The sequence below is a fragment of the Salvelinus alpinus genome, chromosome 7 (assembly GCF_045679555.1).
Source record: "Salvelinus alpinus chromosome 7, SLU_Salpinus.1, whole genome shotgun sequence".
In the NCBI taxonomy this organism is placed as follows: domain Eukaryota; kingdom Metazoa; phylum Chordata; class Actinopteri; order Salmoniformes; family Salmonidae; genus Salvelinus; species Salvelinus alpinus.
In genome coordinates this window covers 60,832,499-60,845,820 of record NC_092092.1, presented here as the reverse complement: position 1 = coordinate 60,845,820, position 13,322 = coordinate 60,832,499, and the positions used below count along the sequence as shown (strand labels likewise).

Below are 13,322 nucleotides of genomic sequence, written 5' to 3'. Positions count from 1 at the left end.
TGTGTGTGTGTGTGTGTGTGTGTGTGTGTGTGTGTGTGTGTGTGTGTGTGTGTGTCAGGCTCACCTGACTCTAGTGATATCAGATGCAACAAACAGAGCACAAGTCTCGGGGAGTGAAATGACAATAGCACACATTCCCATTTTTATCAGCTAAGAACTCCAACAGACCCATGACTGATGATGGTCATCTCTCCATCTGCAGATATCCATCCATCATCTATCAGTCCCTTCCTCCCCCTCTCGTCTGTCACTTCCTATCACTCTCTACCTCCCCCTCTCATCTATCTCTCCCTTCCTCCCCCTCTCATCTATCACTCTCTTCCTCCCCCTCTCATCTATCTCTCCCTTCCTCCCCCTCTCATCTGTCTCTCCCTTCCTCCCCCTCTCATCTATATCTCCCTTCCTCCCCCTCTCATCTATCACTCCCTTCCTCCCCCGCTCATCTATCTCTCCCTTCCTCCCCCTCTCATCTATCTCTTCCTTCCTCCCCCTCTCATCTATCTCTCCCTTCCTCCCCTCTCATCTATCACTCCCTTCCTCCCCCTCTCATCTATCACTCCCTTCCTCCCCCTCTCATCTATCACTCCTTTCCCCCCCCTCTCATCTATCTCTCCCTTCCTCCCCCTCTCATCTATCTCTCCCTTCCTCCCCCTCTCATCTATCACTCCCTTCCTCCCCCTCTCATCTATCACTCGCTTCCTCCCCCTCTCATCTATCACTCCCTTCCTCCCCCTCTCATCTATCTCTCCCTTCCTCCCCCTCTCATCTGTCTCTCCCTTCCTCCCCCTCTCATCTATATCTCCCTTCCCCCCCCCTCTCATCTATCACTCCCTTCCTCCCCCGCTCATCTATCTCTCCCTTCCTCCCCCTCTCATCTATCTCTTCCTTCCTCCCCCTCTCATCTATCTCTCCCTTCCTCCCCTCTCATCTATCACTCCCTTCCTCCCCCTCTCATCTATCACTCCCTTCCTCCCCCTCTCATCTATCACTCCTTTCCCCCCCCCTCTCATCTATCTCTCCCTTCCTCCCCCTCTCATCTATCTCTCCCTTCCTCCCCCTCTCATCTATCACTCCCTTCCTCCCCCTCTCATCTATCACTCGCTTCCTCCCCCTCTCATCTATCACTCCCTTCCTCCCCCTCTCATCTATCACTCCCTTCCTCCCCCCCTCTCATCTATCTCTCCCTTCCTCCCCCTCTCATCTATCTCTCCCTTCCTCCCCCTCTCATCTATCACTCCCTTCCTCCACCTCTCATCTATCACTCCTTTCCTCCCCCCCTCTCATCTATCTCTCCCTTCCTCCCCCTCTCATCTATCTCTTCCTTCCTCCCCCTCTCATCTATCACTCCCTTCCTCCCCCTCTCATCTATCACTCCCTTCCTCCCCCTCTCATCTATCACTCCCTTCCTCCCCCCTTCTCATCTATCTCTCCCTTCCTCCCCCTCTCATCTATCACTCCCTTCCTCCCCCTCTCATCTATCACTCCCTTCCTCCCCCCTTCTCATCTATCTCTCCCTTCCTCCCCCTCTCATCTATCACTCCCTTCCTCCCCCTCTCATCTATCACTCCCTTCCTCCCCCCTTCTCATCTATCACTCCCTTCCTCCCCCTCTCTCCTCTATCACTCCCTTCCTCCCCTTCTCATATATCACTCCCTTCCTCCCACTCTCATCTATCACTCCCTTCCTCCCCCTCTCTCCTCTATCACTCCCTTCCTCCCCTTCTCATATATCACTCCCTTCCTCCCACTCTCATATATCACTCCCTTCCTCCCACTCTCATCTATCACTCCCTTCCTCCCCCTCTCTCCTCTATCACTCCCTTCCTCCCCTTCTCATATATCACTCCCTTCCTCCCACTCTCATATATCACTCCCTTCCTCCCTCTCTCCTCTATCACTCCCTTCTTCCCCTTCTCATATATCACTCCCTTCCTCCCCGTCTCTTATATCACTCCCTTCCTCATCTATCACTCCCTTCCTCCCCTTCTCATATATCACTCCCTTCCTCCCGCTCTCATCTATCACTCCCTTCCTCCCCCTCTCTCCTCTATCACCCCCTTCCTCCCCTTCTCATATATCACTCCCTTCCTCCCCGTCTCATATATCACTCCCTTCCTCCCCTTCTCATATATCACTCCCTTCCTCCCCTTCTCATATATCACACCCTTCCTCCCCTTCTCAGATATCACTCCCTTCCTCCCCTTCTCATATATCACTCCCTTCCTCCACCTCTCTCGTCTATCACTCCCTTCTATCACCCCCTTCATTTTGAATCAATATTGTAATTCCTGCTAATAATGAATCTCTTGGTGAGGAATATTTCTAACAAGAGAGTTGAAAGTGCTTCTTCCCCTGTTGTACACTGACCACATTCTCTCTCTCTCTCTCTCTCTCTCTCTCTCTCTCTCTGTTTCTCTCTCTCAGTCCAGGGTGGTGGCCTGTATGACGGCCATTCTGAGTCAGATGGATGACAGCCACTACTCCAGCTACCTAGAGACCTTCTCAGGCACCACCGACCTAGTGGTGAGCCGTCACACACACACACACACACACACACACACACACACACACACACACACACACACACACACACACACACACACACACACACACACACACACACACACACACACACACACACACACACACACACACACACACACACACACACACACACACACACACACTCATAGGCTCTATGTGTTGCAGGACTTTCTGATGGAGACGTTCCTACTGTTTAAGGATCTGATTGGGAAGCACGTCTATCCCTCTGACTGGATGGCTATGATCATGGTGCAGAACAGGTACTGCACACATACACAGACACTGTCACGCCCTGACCATAGAGAGACGTTTTTATTCTCTATGTTGGTTAGGTCGGAGTGTGACTAGGGGGGGTGTTCCTATCTAGGTGTTTTGTTTCTATGTTGGCCTGGTATGGTTCCCAATCAGAGGCAGCTGTTTATCGTTGTCTCTGATTGGGGATCATATTTAGGCAGCCATTTCCCCACTGTGTTTTGTGGGGTCTTGTTTTTGTGTAGCTGCCTGTGAGCACTTCACTGACATCACGTTTCGTTGTTTCTTTATTTTGTCTTATTCAAAGTTTCACTTCAATAAATATGTGGAACCCAGATCACGCTGCGCTTTGGTCCGAGTATGCTTCCAACGACGATCGTGACAGAAGATCCCACCACAACAGGACCAAGCAGCGTGCCCGGGAGGAGAAGGTATCCTGGGCTTGGGAGGAGATAAAGGAGGACAGGACATCCTGGACTTGGGAGGAAATCATGTCAGGACACGACGAAAGCCTTCCGTGGAAACAGACGCAAGGAGAGAAGGGAGGACAGCGACGACGCTGGGGTTCGCGGCCACAGAGAAAGCCCAAAAGACAGCCCAAACGGGCACCGGAGCTAGCAGTTGAGCAGTGGAGAGGGCCAGAGCCTGTGTGGGAGTCGATAGAGGAATGTAATGAGAGATACCGGAGAGAGGTTTTGGCAAGGAGCAAGGAGCACCTTCTCAGCCCGGCACCATCTGTGCCAGCTCTACGCACCAAGTCTCCAGTGCGCCTTCCCAGTCCGCTACGTCCTGTGTCTCCTCCTCGCACTTGCCCTGAAGTGCGTGTCACCAGTCCGGTGCCACCTGTGCCGGCTCCACGCACCAGGCTTCCGACGATGGTCCCCAGTCCAGAGCGTCTTGCGACGGTCCCCAGTCCAGAGCTTCCAGCGATGGTTCACAGTCCAGGGCTTCCGGCAACAGTTCACAGTCCAGAGCTTCCGGCGACGGTCCACAGTCCGGAACCTCTTGCAACGGTCCACAGTCCGGAACCTCCTACGACGGTCCACGGTCCGGAACCTCCTATGACGGTCCAGGGTCCAGAACGTCCAGCTCCAATGCCAGAGTCTTCCTCTGCGCCAGTGCCCAGTCCAGGCACGGCGTCCAGTCCCGCTCCATGGCAGGAGCCTTCCTCTGCGCCGATGTCCAGTCCAGGCACGGCGTCCAGTCCCGCTCCAAGGCCGGAACCTTCCTCTGAGCCGGTGCCCAGTCCAGGCACGGCAGCCAACCCAGCTCCATGGCCGGAGCCTTCCTCGGCGCCGGTGCCCAGTCCGGGTGCGGCGTTCAACCCAGCTCCATGGCCGGGGCCCTCCTCTGCACCGAGGCCCAGTCCGGGCACGGCGTTCTACCCGGCTCAATGGCTGGACCCGTGGTCTGGGCGGGGGCAAAGACCCGCACCGGAGCCGCCACCGACACTAGTCACCCCCCCTACCCTCACTAGTTGGTTTCAGGTTTTGCGGCCAGAGTCCGCACCTTTGGGGGGGTACTGTCACGCCCTGACCATAGAGAGACGTTTTTATTCTCTATTTTGGTTAGATCGGGGTGTGACTAGGGGGGTGTTCCTATCTAGGTGTTTTATTTCTATGTTGGCCTGGTATGGTTCCCAATCAGAGGCAGCTGTTTATCGTTGTCTCTGATTGGGGATCATATTTAGGCAGCCATTTCCCCACTGTGTTTCGTGGGGTCTTGTTTTTGTGTAGCTGCCTGTGAGCACTTCACTGACATCACGTTTCGTTGTTTCTTTATTTTGTCTTGTTCGAAGTTTCACTTCAATAAATATGTGGAACCCAGATCACGCTGCGCTTTGGTCCGAGTATGCTTCCAACGACGATCGTGACACACACACACACACACACACACACACACACACACACACACACACACACACACACACACACACACACACACACACACACACACACACACACACACACACACACACACACACACACACACACACACACACACACACACACACACACACACACACACACACACACACACACACACACACACACACACACACACTGGATGACAGGAAACTTGAAACTTGGATGTAGCTGACTCATCTCTGATGATGGTAACAGTGTTATGGTGCAGAGCAGAGACTGTACACAGTGTAGAGTAGCAACTGTAGTGTAGAGTTACAGTGTAGAGTAGCAACTGTAGTGTAGAGTTACATTGTAGAGTAGCAACTGTAGTGTAGAGTTACATTGTAGAGTAGCAACTGTAGTGTAGAGTTACATTGTAGAGTAGCAACTGTAGTGTAGAGTTACATTGTAGAGTAGCAACTGTAGTGCAGAGTTACATTGTAGAGTAGCAACTGTAGTGCAGAGTTACAGTGTAGAGTACCAACTGTAGTGTAGAGTTACATTGTAGAGTAGCAACTGTAGTGTAGAGTTACAGTGTAGAGTACCAACTGTAGTGTAGAGTTACATTGTAGAGTAGCAACTGTAGTGTAGAGTTACATTGTAGAGTAGCAACTGTAGTGCAGAGTTACATTGTAGAGTAGCAACTGTAGTGTAGAGTTACATTGTAGAGTAGCAACTGTAGTGCAGAGTTACATTGTAGAGTAGCAACTGTAGTGTAGAGTTACATTGTAGAGTAGCAACTGTAGTGCAGAGTTACATTGTAGAGTAGCAACTGTAGTGTAGAGTTACAGTGTAGAGTAGCAACTGTAGTGTAGAGTTACAGTGTAGAGTAGCAACTGTAGTGTAGAGTTACATTGTAGAGTAGCAACTGTAGTGCAGAGTTACATTGTAGAGTAGCAACTGTAGTGTAGAGTTACATTGTAGAGTAGCAACTGTAGTGCAGAGTTACATTGTAGAGTAGCAACTGTAGTGTAGAGTTACATTGTAGAGTAGCAACTGTAGTGTAGAGTTACATTGTAGAGTACCAACTGTAGTGTAGAGTTACAGTGTAGAGTAGCAACTGTAGTGTAGAGTTACAGTGTAGAGTAGCAACTGTAGTGCAGAGTTACATTGTAGAGTAGCAACTGTAGTGCAGAGTTACATTGTAGAGTAGCAACTGTAGTGTAGAGTTACAGTGTAGAGTAGCAACTGTAGTGTAGAGTTACATTGTAGAGTAGCAACTGTAGTGCAGAGTTACATTGTAGAGTAGCAACTGTAGTGTAGAGTTACAGTGTAGAGTAGACGGGGGTGGGGGAGAAAGAGAGGGAGAGGGGGAGAGAGAGAGATTTCCACAGGCCAAGGATATGTCAGACAGCACAGTGCAGAGAGAGAGAAACTAGGGAGATAGTAGAAGATAGAAAGCGAGAGATAGGAAGAGGAAGATAAGGAGGAGTGGGTTAAGGGAAGATAAACAGATAGTGCTTCCTAGAGAGCAAAGTTAGAGAGGATGGAGGGTGCAGTGAGGTCTCTTACAGAATGAGAAAGATAGATAGCACTTGAAAGAGAGCCATCGGAAAAGGCCAGTTACCTTTTGAAACTTTACTTTTTAATGAGTAAAATCTGGTTTTAAGTGTCTTTTAACATAATCATTTGATTTCATCGAATAACAACTCATCATTTATTATCAGATGAAGCTATATGGTGGTAGGGATACTGTGTCAATATTGTATTACTTTTGATATTATTAACATGTTTCTTAATGTTTAATATTTCCATTGATATAGATATCAGATGGCATGAATATAGATACCATATTGATATCATGTCACGTCAATATCCCCATTGATATATATTAGGTAGACCTTGATCTCCTGGTGTCATCTATCTGACAGACTGTGTATTGTGTTTCTGTCAGGGTGTTCCTCAGAGCAATCAACACCTACGCTGATACCATGAACCTCAAGTTCCTCAACAACAACGACTTTGAAGTGCAGGTCAGCGTGTGTGTGTGTCTTCTAGTCTGTGTGTGTGTGTGTGTTTTCTAGTCTCTGTGTGTCTGCGCGTGTGTCTTCTAGTCTGTGTATGTGTGCGCGTGTGTCTTCTAGTCTGTGTGTGTGTGTGCGTGTGTGTTCTAGTCTGTGTGTGTGTGTGCGCGTGTGTCTTCTAGTCTGTGTGTGTGTGTGCGCGCGTGTGTGTGTGTGTGTGTGTGTGTGTGTGTATCTTCTAGTCTGTGTGTGTGTGTGTGTCTTCTAGTCTGTGTGTGTGTGTGTCTTCTAGTCTGTGTGTGTGTGTGTGTCTTCTAGTCTGTGTGTGTGTGTGTCTTCTAGTGTGTGTGTGTGTGTGTGTGTGTGTGTGTGTGTGTGTGTGTGTGTGTGTGTGTGTGTGTGTGTGTGTGTGTGTGTGTGTGTGTGTGTGTGTGTGTGTGTGTGTGTGTGTGTGTGTGCCTGCGTGCGTGCGTGTATCTTCTAGTCTGTGTGTGTGTGTGTGTGTGTATGTCTTCTAGTCTGTGTGTGTGTGTCTTCTAGTCTGTGTGTGTGTGTGTGTCTTCTAGTCTGTATGTGTGTGTGTCTTCTAGTCTGTGTGTGTGTGTGTCTTCTAGTCTGTCTGTGTGTGTGTGTTGTACGCATGCAGGTGTTTCAGTCTCTCTCTGTGTGTCAATAATGTAAGTAAATACTCCACACTCTCTTTCATTCTCTCTCCCTCTCACTCCCCCTATCATAAATTCATTATTTATCTCATAGGTTCTGACGATTTTGTTTCCTCCTCCCTCTTTGTCTGTAGTTGTGGAATAATTACTTCCATTTGGCCGTAGCATTCATTACCCAAGAGTCCTTGCAGCTCCAGCACTTCTCCTCAACCAAGAAGAACAAGATCCTAACAAAGTAATTTACATTTTGTCTTTTGTTTCTTTCTGACAATATTAATGAGCCACAGTATTTCATAATCAATGTTAGGATGTTGTATTAGCCCCTGTCCTAAAACAAAGCTGATTTCATCTTCAGGTATGGAGACATGAGGAGACTCATTGGTTTCGCCATACGGGACATGTGGTACAAACTGGGTGAGAGAGAGAGAGAGAGAGAGAGAGAGTGTGAGTGAGTGAGTGAGTGAGTGAGTGAGTGACTCCAAGACTGATTCTCGACTCCGAGACTGATTCTCGTGCGTCTGTGTGTGTGTGTAGGTGGGAATAAGATCTGTTTTATACCTGGGATGGTGGGTCCTATCCTGGAGATGACTCTGATTCCTGAGGAGGAGCTGAGACGAGCCACCATCCCCATCTTCTTCGACATGATGCAGTGTGAACACACAGTCTCCACACACTTCCACAAGGTTCGACAGTGACACACACACACTCCCTTACGCGCGCACACACGTGAGCACTCACGCACACACACAATGTGAACGGAATCACTTTGACAACTTCCGAGAGGCTTACCCATTCTCTCCCCTCTGTGTGTCTGTAGTTTGAGAATGAGATCATTCTGAAGCTGGATCATGAGGTGGAGGGAGGAGGAGGAGATGAGAGATACATGGAACTACTGGAAACCATGTGGGTGTCTTTAATCAATACCAATATCTATCCACTCAATCAACCACACACTCACTTACCTACGTGTCTGTGTCTGTGTGTGTCTGTGTCTGTGTGTGTCTGTGTGGCTGTATGTGTGTGTGTCTGTGTGTGTCTGTGTGTGTCTGTCTGTGTGTGTGTCTGTGTGTGCCTATGTCTGTGTGTGTCTGTCTGTGTGTGTGTGTCTGTGTGGGTGTGTGTCTGTGTGTGTGTGTCTGTGTGTGTCTGTCTGTGTGTGTCTGTGTGTGTGTCTGTGTGTGCCTGTGTCTGTGTGTCTGTGTGTGTCTGTCTGTGTGTGTGTCTGTGTGTGTCTGTCTGTGTGTGTGTCTGTGTGTGTCTGTGTGGGTGTGTGTCTGTGTGTGTGTGTGTCTGTGTGTGTGGCTGTGTGTGTGTCTGTGTGTGCCTGTGTGTGTGTGTCGGTCTGTCTGTCTCTGTGTGTGTGTGTGTGTGTGTGTGTGTGTGTGTGTGTGTGTGTGTGTGTGTGTGTGTGTGTGTGTGTGTGTGTGTGTGTGTGTGTGTGTGTGTGTGTGTGTGTGTGTGTGTGTGTGTGTGTGTGTGTGTGTGTGTGTGTGTGTGTGTGTGTGTGTGTGTGTGTGTGTGTGTGTGTGTGTGTGTGTGTGTGTGTGTGTGTGTGTGTGTGTGTGTGTGTGTGTGTCAGTCTGTTGGAGTGTGCTGTGGCGCGTCCCTTGTTGAGGCCAGAAGTTGAGCACTTCGTCACCTTGGTGAAGGGACTCCTGGTGCGTCTCCTTGACTACCGCACGGTGATGAGCGACGACAGCCGCAACAACCGCATGAGCTGCACTGTCAATCTCCTGGTAAGCCCCACCCACTACAGGAAGAACCACAGTGGGCAGAATGATGTAGCTTTTATCTGCATGTCTTGTTTTGAAACTATTTGCATGTTGTTGCGTCAACTGCAGCACTGACACCTTTATGTTTCATGTGTTGCCATCAGCCGGTCCCACCTCAAAAGTAGATCACCCAGAGTCACTTTCAACACACAATCACACCCTTCTCACCAACAAGAAACCAGTCTGTCGATCATGCCATGCCATGTCAACTGTGCCCGCCATATAGTCATCAACATGGCATTACCAGCCGCTATATAACATCCAGTCAATTATAACACCTCCTAATACATTCTGAACATATGAATAAATGAAAAAGGAAGTTAAAACATTCAGTAACAGCATCTGAAGCCGTTAGAATAGATCAATACAAGGTGAGAGGATTCTCAGAGGCAGTACCGGCCTGTCCTTGTATTATACAGGGACTCTATAGCAGCCACACAGGGCCGTCTGTCTGTCAGTAACATAGCTGTACAAAGGAAAGGGGGTATACCTAGTCAGTTGTACAACTGAATGCCTTTCACATTTAACCCAACTGAATCAGAAAGGTGAGGGAGGCTGCCTTAATCAACATCCACGTCTTCAGCACCCGGGGAGCAGTGGGTTAACTGCCTTGCTCAGGGGCAGAACGGCAGATTATTACCTTGTCAGCTTGGGGATTTGATCCAGCAACCGTTCGGTTACTGGCCCAAAGCTCTAACAACTAGGCTACCTGCCACCCCAGGGTTATCCAGGGTTATCCAGCACCGCTATGGCTAAGCATTAGTCATTCCCTTTCATTAAATGTTGTTTGGGAAGCTAAACACATCTGTTAATCGCAGAAACACTACATGAACAAAAGAATGTGGACACCTGCTCGTCCAACATCTCATTCCAACATCATGGGCATTAATATGGAGTTCGTCCCCGCTTTGCTGCTATAACAGCCTCCACTCTTCTGGGAAGACTTTCATCTAGATGTTGGAACATTGCTGCAGGGACTTGCTTCTATTCAGCCACAAGAGCATTAGTGAGGTCGGACACTGATCTTGGGCGATTAGGCCTGGCTCGCAGTCGACGTTCCAATTCATTGCAAAGGTGTTCAATGGGGTTGAGGTCAGGGCTCTGTGCAGCCTTGTCAAGTTCTTTTGCACCAATCTCAACAAACCATTTCTGTATTGAACTCGCTTTGTGCACGGGGGCATTGTCATGCTGAAACAGGAAAGGGTTCCCCAAACTGTTGCCCCAAAAGTTGGAAGCACAGAATTGTCTAGAATGACATTGTATGCTGTAGCGTTAAGATTTCCCTTCACTGGAACTAAGGGGCCTAGCCCAAACCATGAAAAACAGCCCCAGACCATTATTCCTCCTCCACCAAACTTTACAGTTGGCACTATGTATTCAGGCAGGTGGCGTTCTCCTGGCAACCGCCGAAACCCAGATTCGTCTGTCAGACTGCCAGATAGTGAAGTGTGATTCCTCACTACAGAGAAGGCGTTTCCACTGCTCCAGAGTCCAATGGCGGCAAGCTTTACACCACTCCAGCTGATGCTTGGTATTGCGAATGGTGATCTTAGGCTTAGCAGCCATGGAAACCCATTTCATAAAGCTCCTGACGAACAGTTATTGCGCTGACTTTGCTTCCAGGGTCAGTTTGGAACTCGGGAGTGAGTGTTGCAACTGAGGACAGAGGATTTTTACGTGCTACGCGCTTCAGCACTCGGCTGTCCTGTTTTGTGAGCTTGTGTGGCCTACCACTTTACGGCTGAACCACTGTTTCTCCTAGACGTTTCCACTTCACAATAACAGCACTTACAGTTGACCGGGGCAGCTCTAGCAGGGCAGAAATTTGATGAACTGACTTGTTGGAATGGTGGCAACCTAAGACGGTGCCATTCTACTGCAAATGTTTGTCTATGGAGATTGCATGGCTGTGTATCAATTTTATACACCTCTCAGCAACGGGTGTGGCTGAAATAGCCGAATCCACCAATTTGAAGGGGTGTCCACATACTTTTGTATATATAATGTGTGTATGCTAGCTGCACGCATCATCAGTTTATGTTAGATCTTTTGAATAGCTCTTCAAACACTAGTCAGAATTGGAGATTATTGGAGTGTGCTAGATGATGACGTGGGTTTGACATGTTTGTGTTCTGCCTTGAGTGTTTTTCTCATTGGGTGATCACCGTAGAAGAGCCGTGATGTGCGTGCAGGTGTGTGTGTGTGTGTGTGTGTGTGTGTGTGTGTGTGTGTGTGTGTGTGTGTGTGTGTGTGTGTGTGTGTGTGTGTGTGTGTGTGTGTGTGTGTGTGTGTGTGTGTGTGTGTGCTGGTGATGAGACAGGGTTACTTTAGGTCATCACACTCGTCTGCTCTCTTAAGACATCATTAAACTTCATTAAACAGGAATTTGTGCCGCACTGGCACACACACACACACACACACACACACACACACACACACACACACACACACACACACACACACACACACACACACACACACACACACACACACACACACACACACACACACACACACACACACACACACACACACACACACACACACACACACACACACACACAAACCCTCTCTGAAGTTTATCCTTACACACATATCCCCCCAACACACATTCACACTAACAGGCAACGTCACACTCCTCTCACTTCTCACACTCCTCTCCGTTGCATTGCAGAATTTCTACAAGGACATCAACCGTGAAGGAATGTACATCAGGTGAACACTTTATTTAACAATAACCTGTTATTACAATTGTAAATATGTTTCATAACTAGTTACACCATATCTAATACATTATATAGTTTGTCTATAGAGGGTTTCTGTATATGTGCTGTGGGACTGGGGTAGCTGTGTATAACAGTGTATTACTCTGTGAATGAGTGCGAGAATGTGACCTTGCGTGTGTGTGTGTGTGTGTGTGTGTGTGTGTGTGCGTGTGTGTGTGTGTGTGTGTGTGTATATAATCTGACAAGGGATTATCTCAATCCTGCTGAATTAATGTTCAAATCCAGAGGATCAAGTCCTCCACTAACCGTAACATGTGCACTCATTTTAGGAGAGAGAGAGGGATGAAGAGGGAGGGATGGAGAGGGAAGGAGGGAGCGAGAGGGAAAGAGTGTGTGAGAGAGAGAGAGAGAGAGAGAGGGAGAGAGAGAGAGAGAAAGGGAGGGAGGGAGGGATGGTGGAAGGGAGTGGGAGGGGTGTGGAACCAAAAGAGGGATGGAGGGAGGGAATGGGAGAGGTTGAGAGAAAGGGAGGGATGGAGGGAGGGAATGGGAGAGGTTGAGAGAAAGGGAGGGATGGAGGGAGGGAATGGGGGAGGTTGAGAGAAAGGGAGGGATGGAGGGAGGGAATGGGAGAGGTTGAGAGAAAGGGAGGGATGGAGGGATACAGAAGAAGAGTCAAAGAAAGGCGTAATCCAAAAGGAGGAATGGAATAAAAGATGGAGGAAGAAACAAAGACTAGCTCGTGAAAGATACTCTGCTTTTCTCTGTTGGAAACCTAGAATGTTGAAAACCCTTCAAGTCCCACATTTGACACAATTCAAAACATGGATCAATGTTGTGCTGAAAATGAGTGACAGTGATAGAAAATGGGTTCAGAAATAACAAAGAGAGAGAGAGGCAGAAACAAATAGAAAGAGGAAGATAAATAGAAAGAGGAGGAGAAAGAGAGAGGGAGGTTAAGAGAGACCTATGGTTGAGGTAGCTGCATAGCGACGCAGTCTGAAGGCACATTAAACTTCCGTGCATTCTGCTGTGTGTTCCGCAGTGTTCACATCAGTGTGACAGGATCACAAAGCTTTGCCCCACTATAAAAACGTCCTCAGGACGGCATACACTATCTATATACTTCCGAGACAGACAGTGCCCAATGGGCTGTCGGTTTAGCCGTTTGTTAGTTCTCTGTGGTTGATGGTTGGTGTATAGGTCATGCCATCACAATCACAAAAGATTGGATACGTGTATCACAGCATGATGGACTGACTAGTCACTGAGTTGTCGTCTAGGCAACAGAGTCATCTAGTGGACAGTGGTAAACATTAGAGTGTGGTGTGTATTAACCTCTGTCTCGCTGTGAATGCCAATGTCAATTTGTGTGTGTGTGTGTGTGTGTGTGTGTGTGTGTGTGTGTGTGTGTGTGTGTGTGTGTGTGTGTGTGTGTGTGTGTGTGTGTGTGTGTGTGTGTGTGTGTGTGTGTTTGTGTGTGTGTGTGTGTGCGT

At 48.5% G+C, this 13,322-nt stretch overlaps 1 protein-coding gene across 2 annotated transcripts in view; it reads left to right on the top strand.

Moving 5' to 3' along the window:
- The window catches only part of LOC139581395 (dedicator of cytokinesis protein 2-like), a 138,695-nt gene that overhangs the window by 117,570 nt on the left and 7,803 nt on the right, over window positions 1–13,322 (top strand). For both annotated transcript variants that reach the window (XM_071411113.1, XM_071411112.1), the window contains exons 27-35: window positions 2,424–2,522; window positions 2,709–2,803; window positions 6,597–6,675; window positions 7,463–7,563; window positions 7,684–7,742; window positions 7,863–8,011; window positions 8,146–8,231; window positions 8,908–9,064; window positions 11,775–11,815. In XM_071411113.1, coding sequence (XP_071267214.1) covers window positions 2,424–2,522; window positions 2,709–2,803; window positions 6,597–6,675; window positions 7,463–7,563; window positions 7,684–7,742; window positions 7,863–8,011; window positions 8,146–8,231; window positions 8,908–9,064; window positions 11,775–11,815 — 866 coding nt within the window. The remainder of the gene's footprint in view (window positions 1–2,423; window positions 2,523–2,708; window positions 2,804–6,596; window positions 6,676–7,462; window positions 7,564–7,683; window positions 7,743–7,862; window positions 8,012–8,145; window positions 8,232–8,907; window positions 9,065–11,774; window positions 11,816–13,322) is intronic.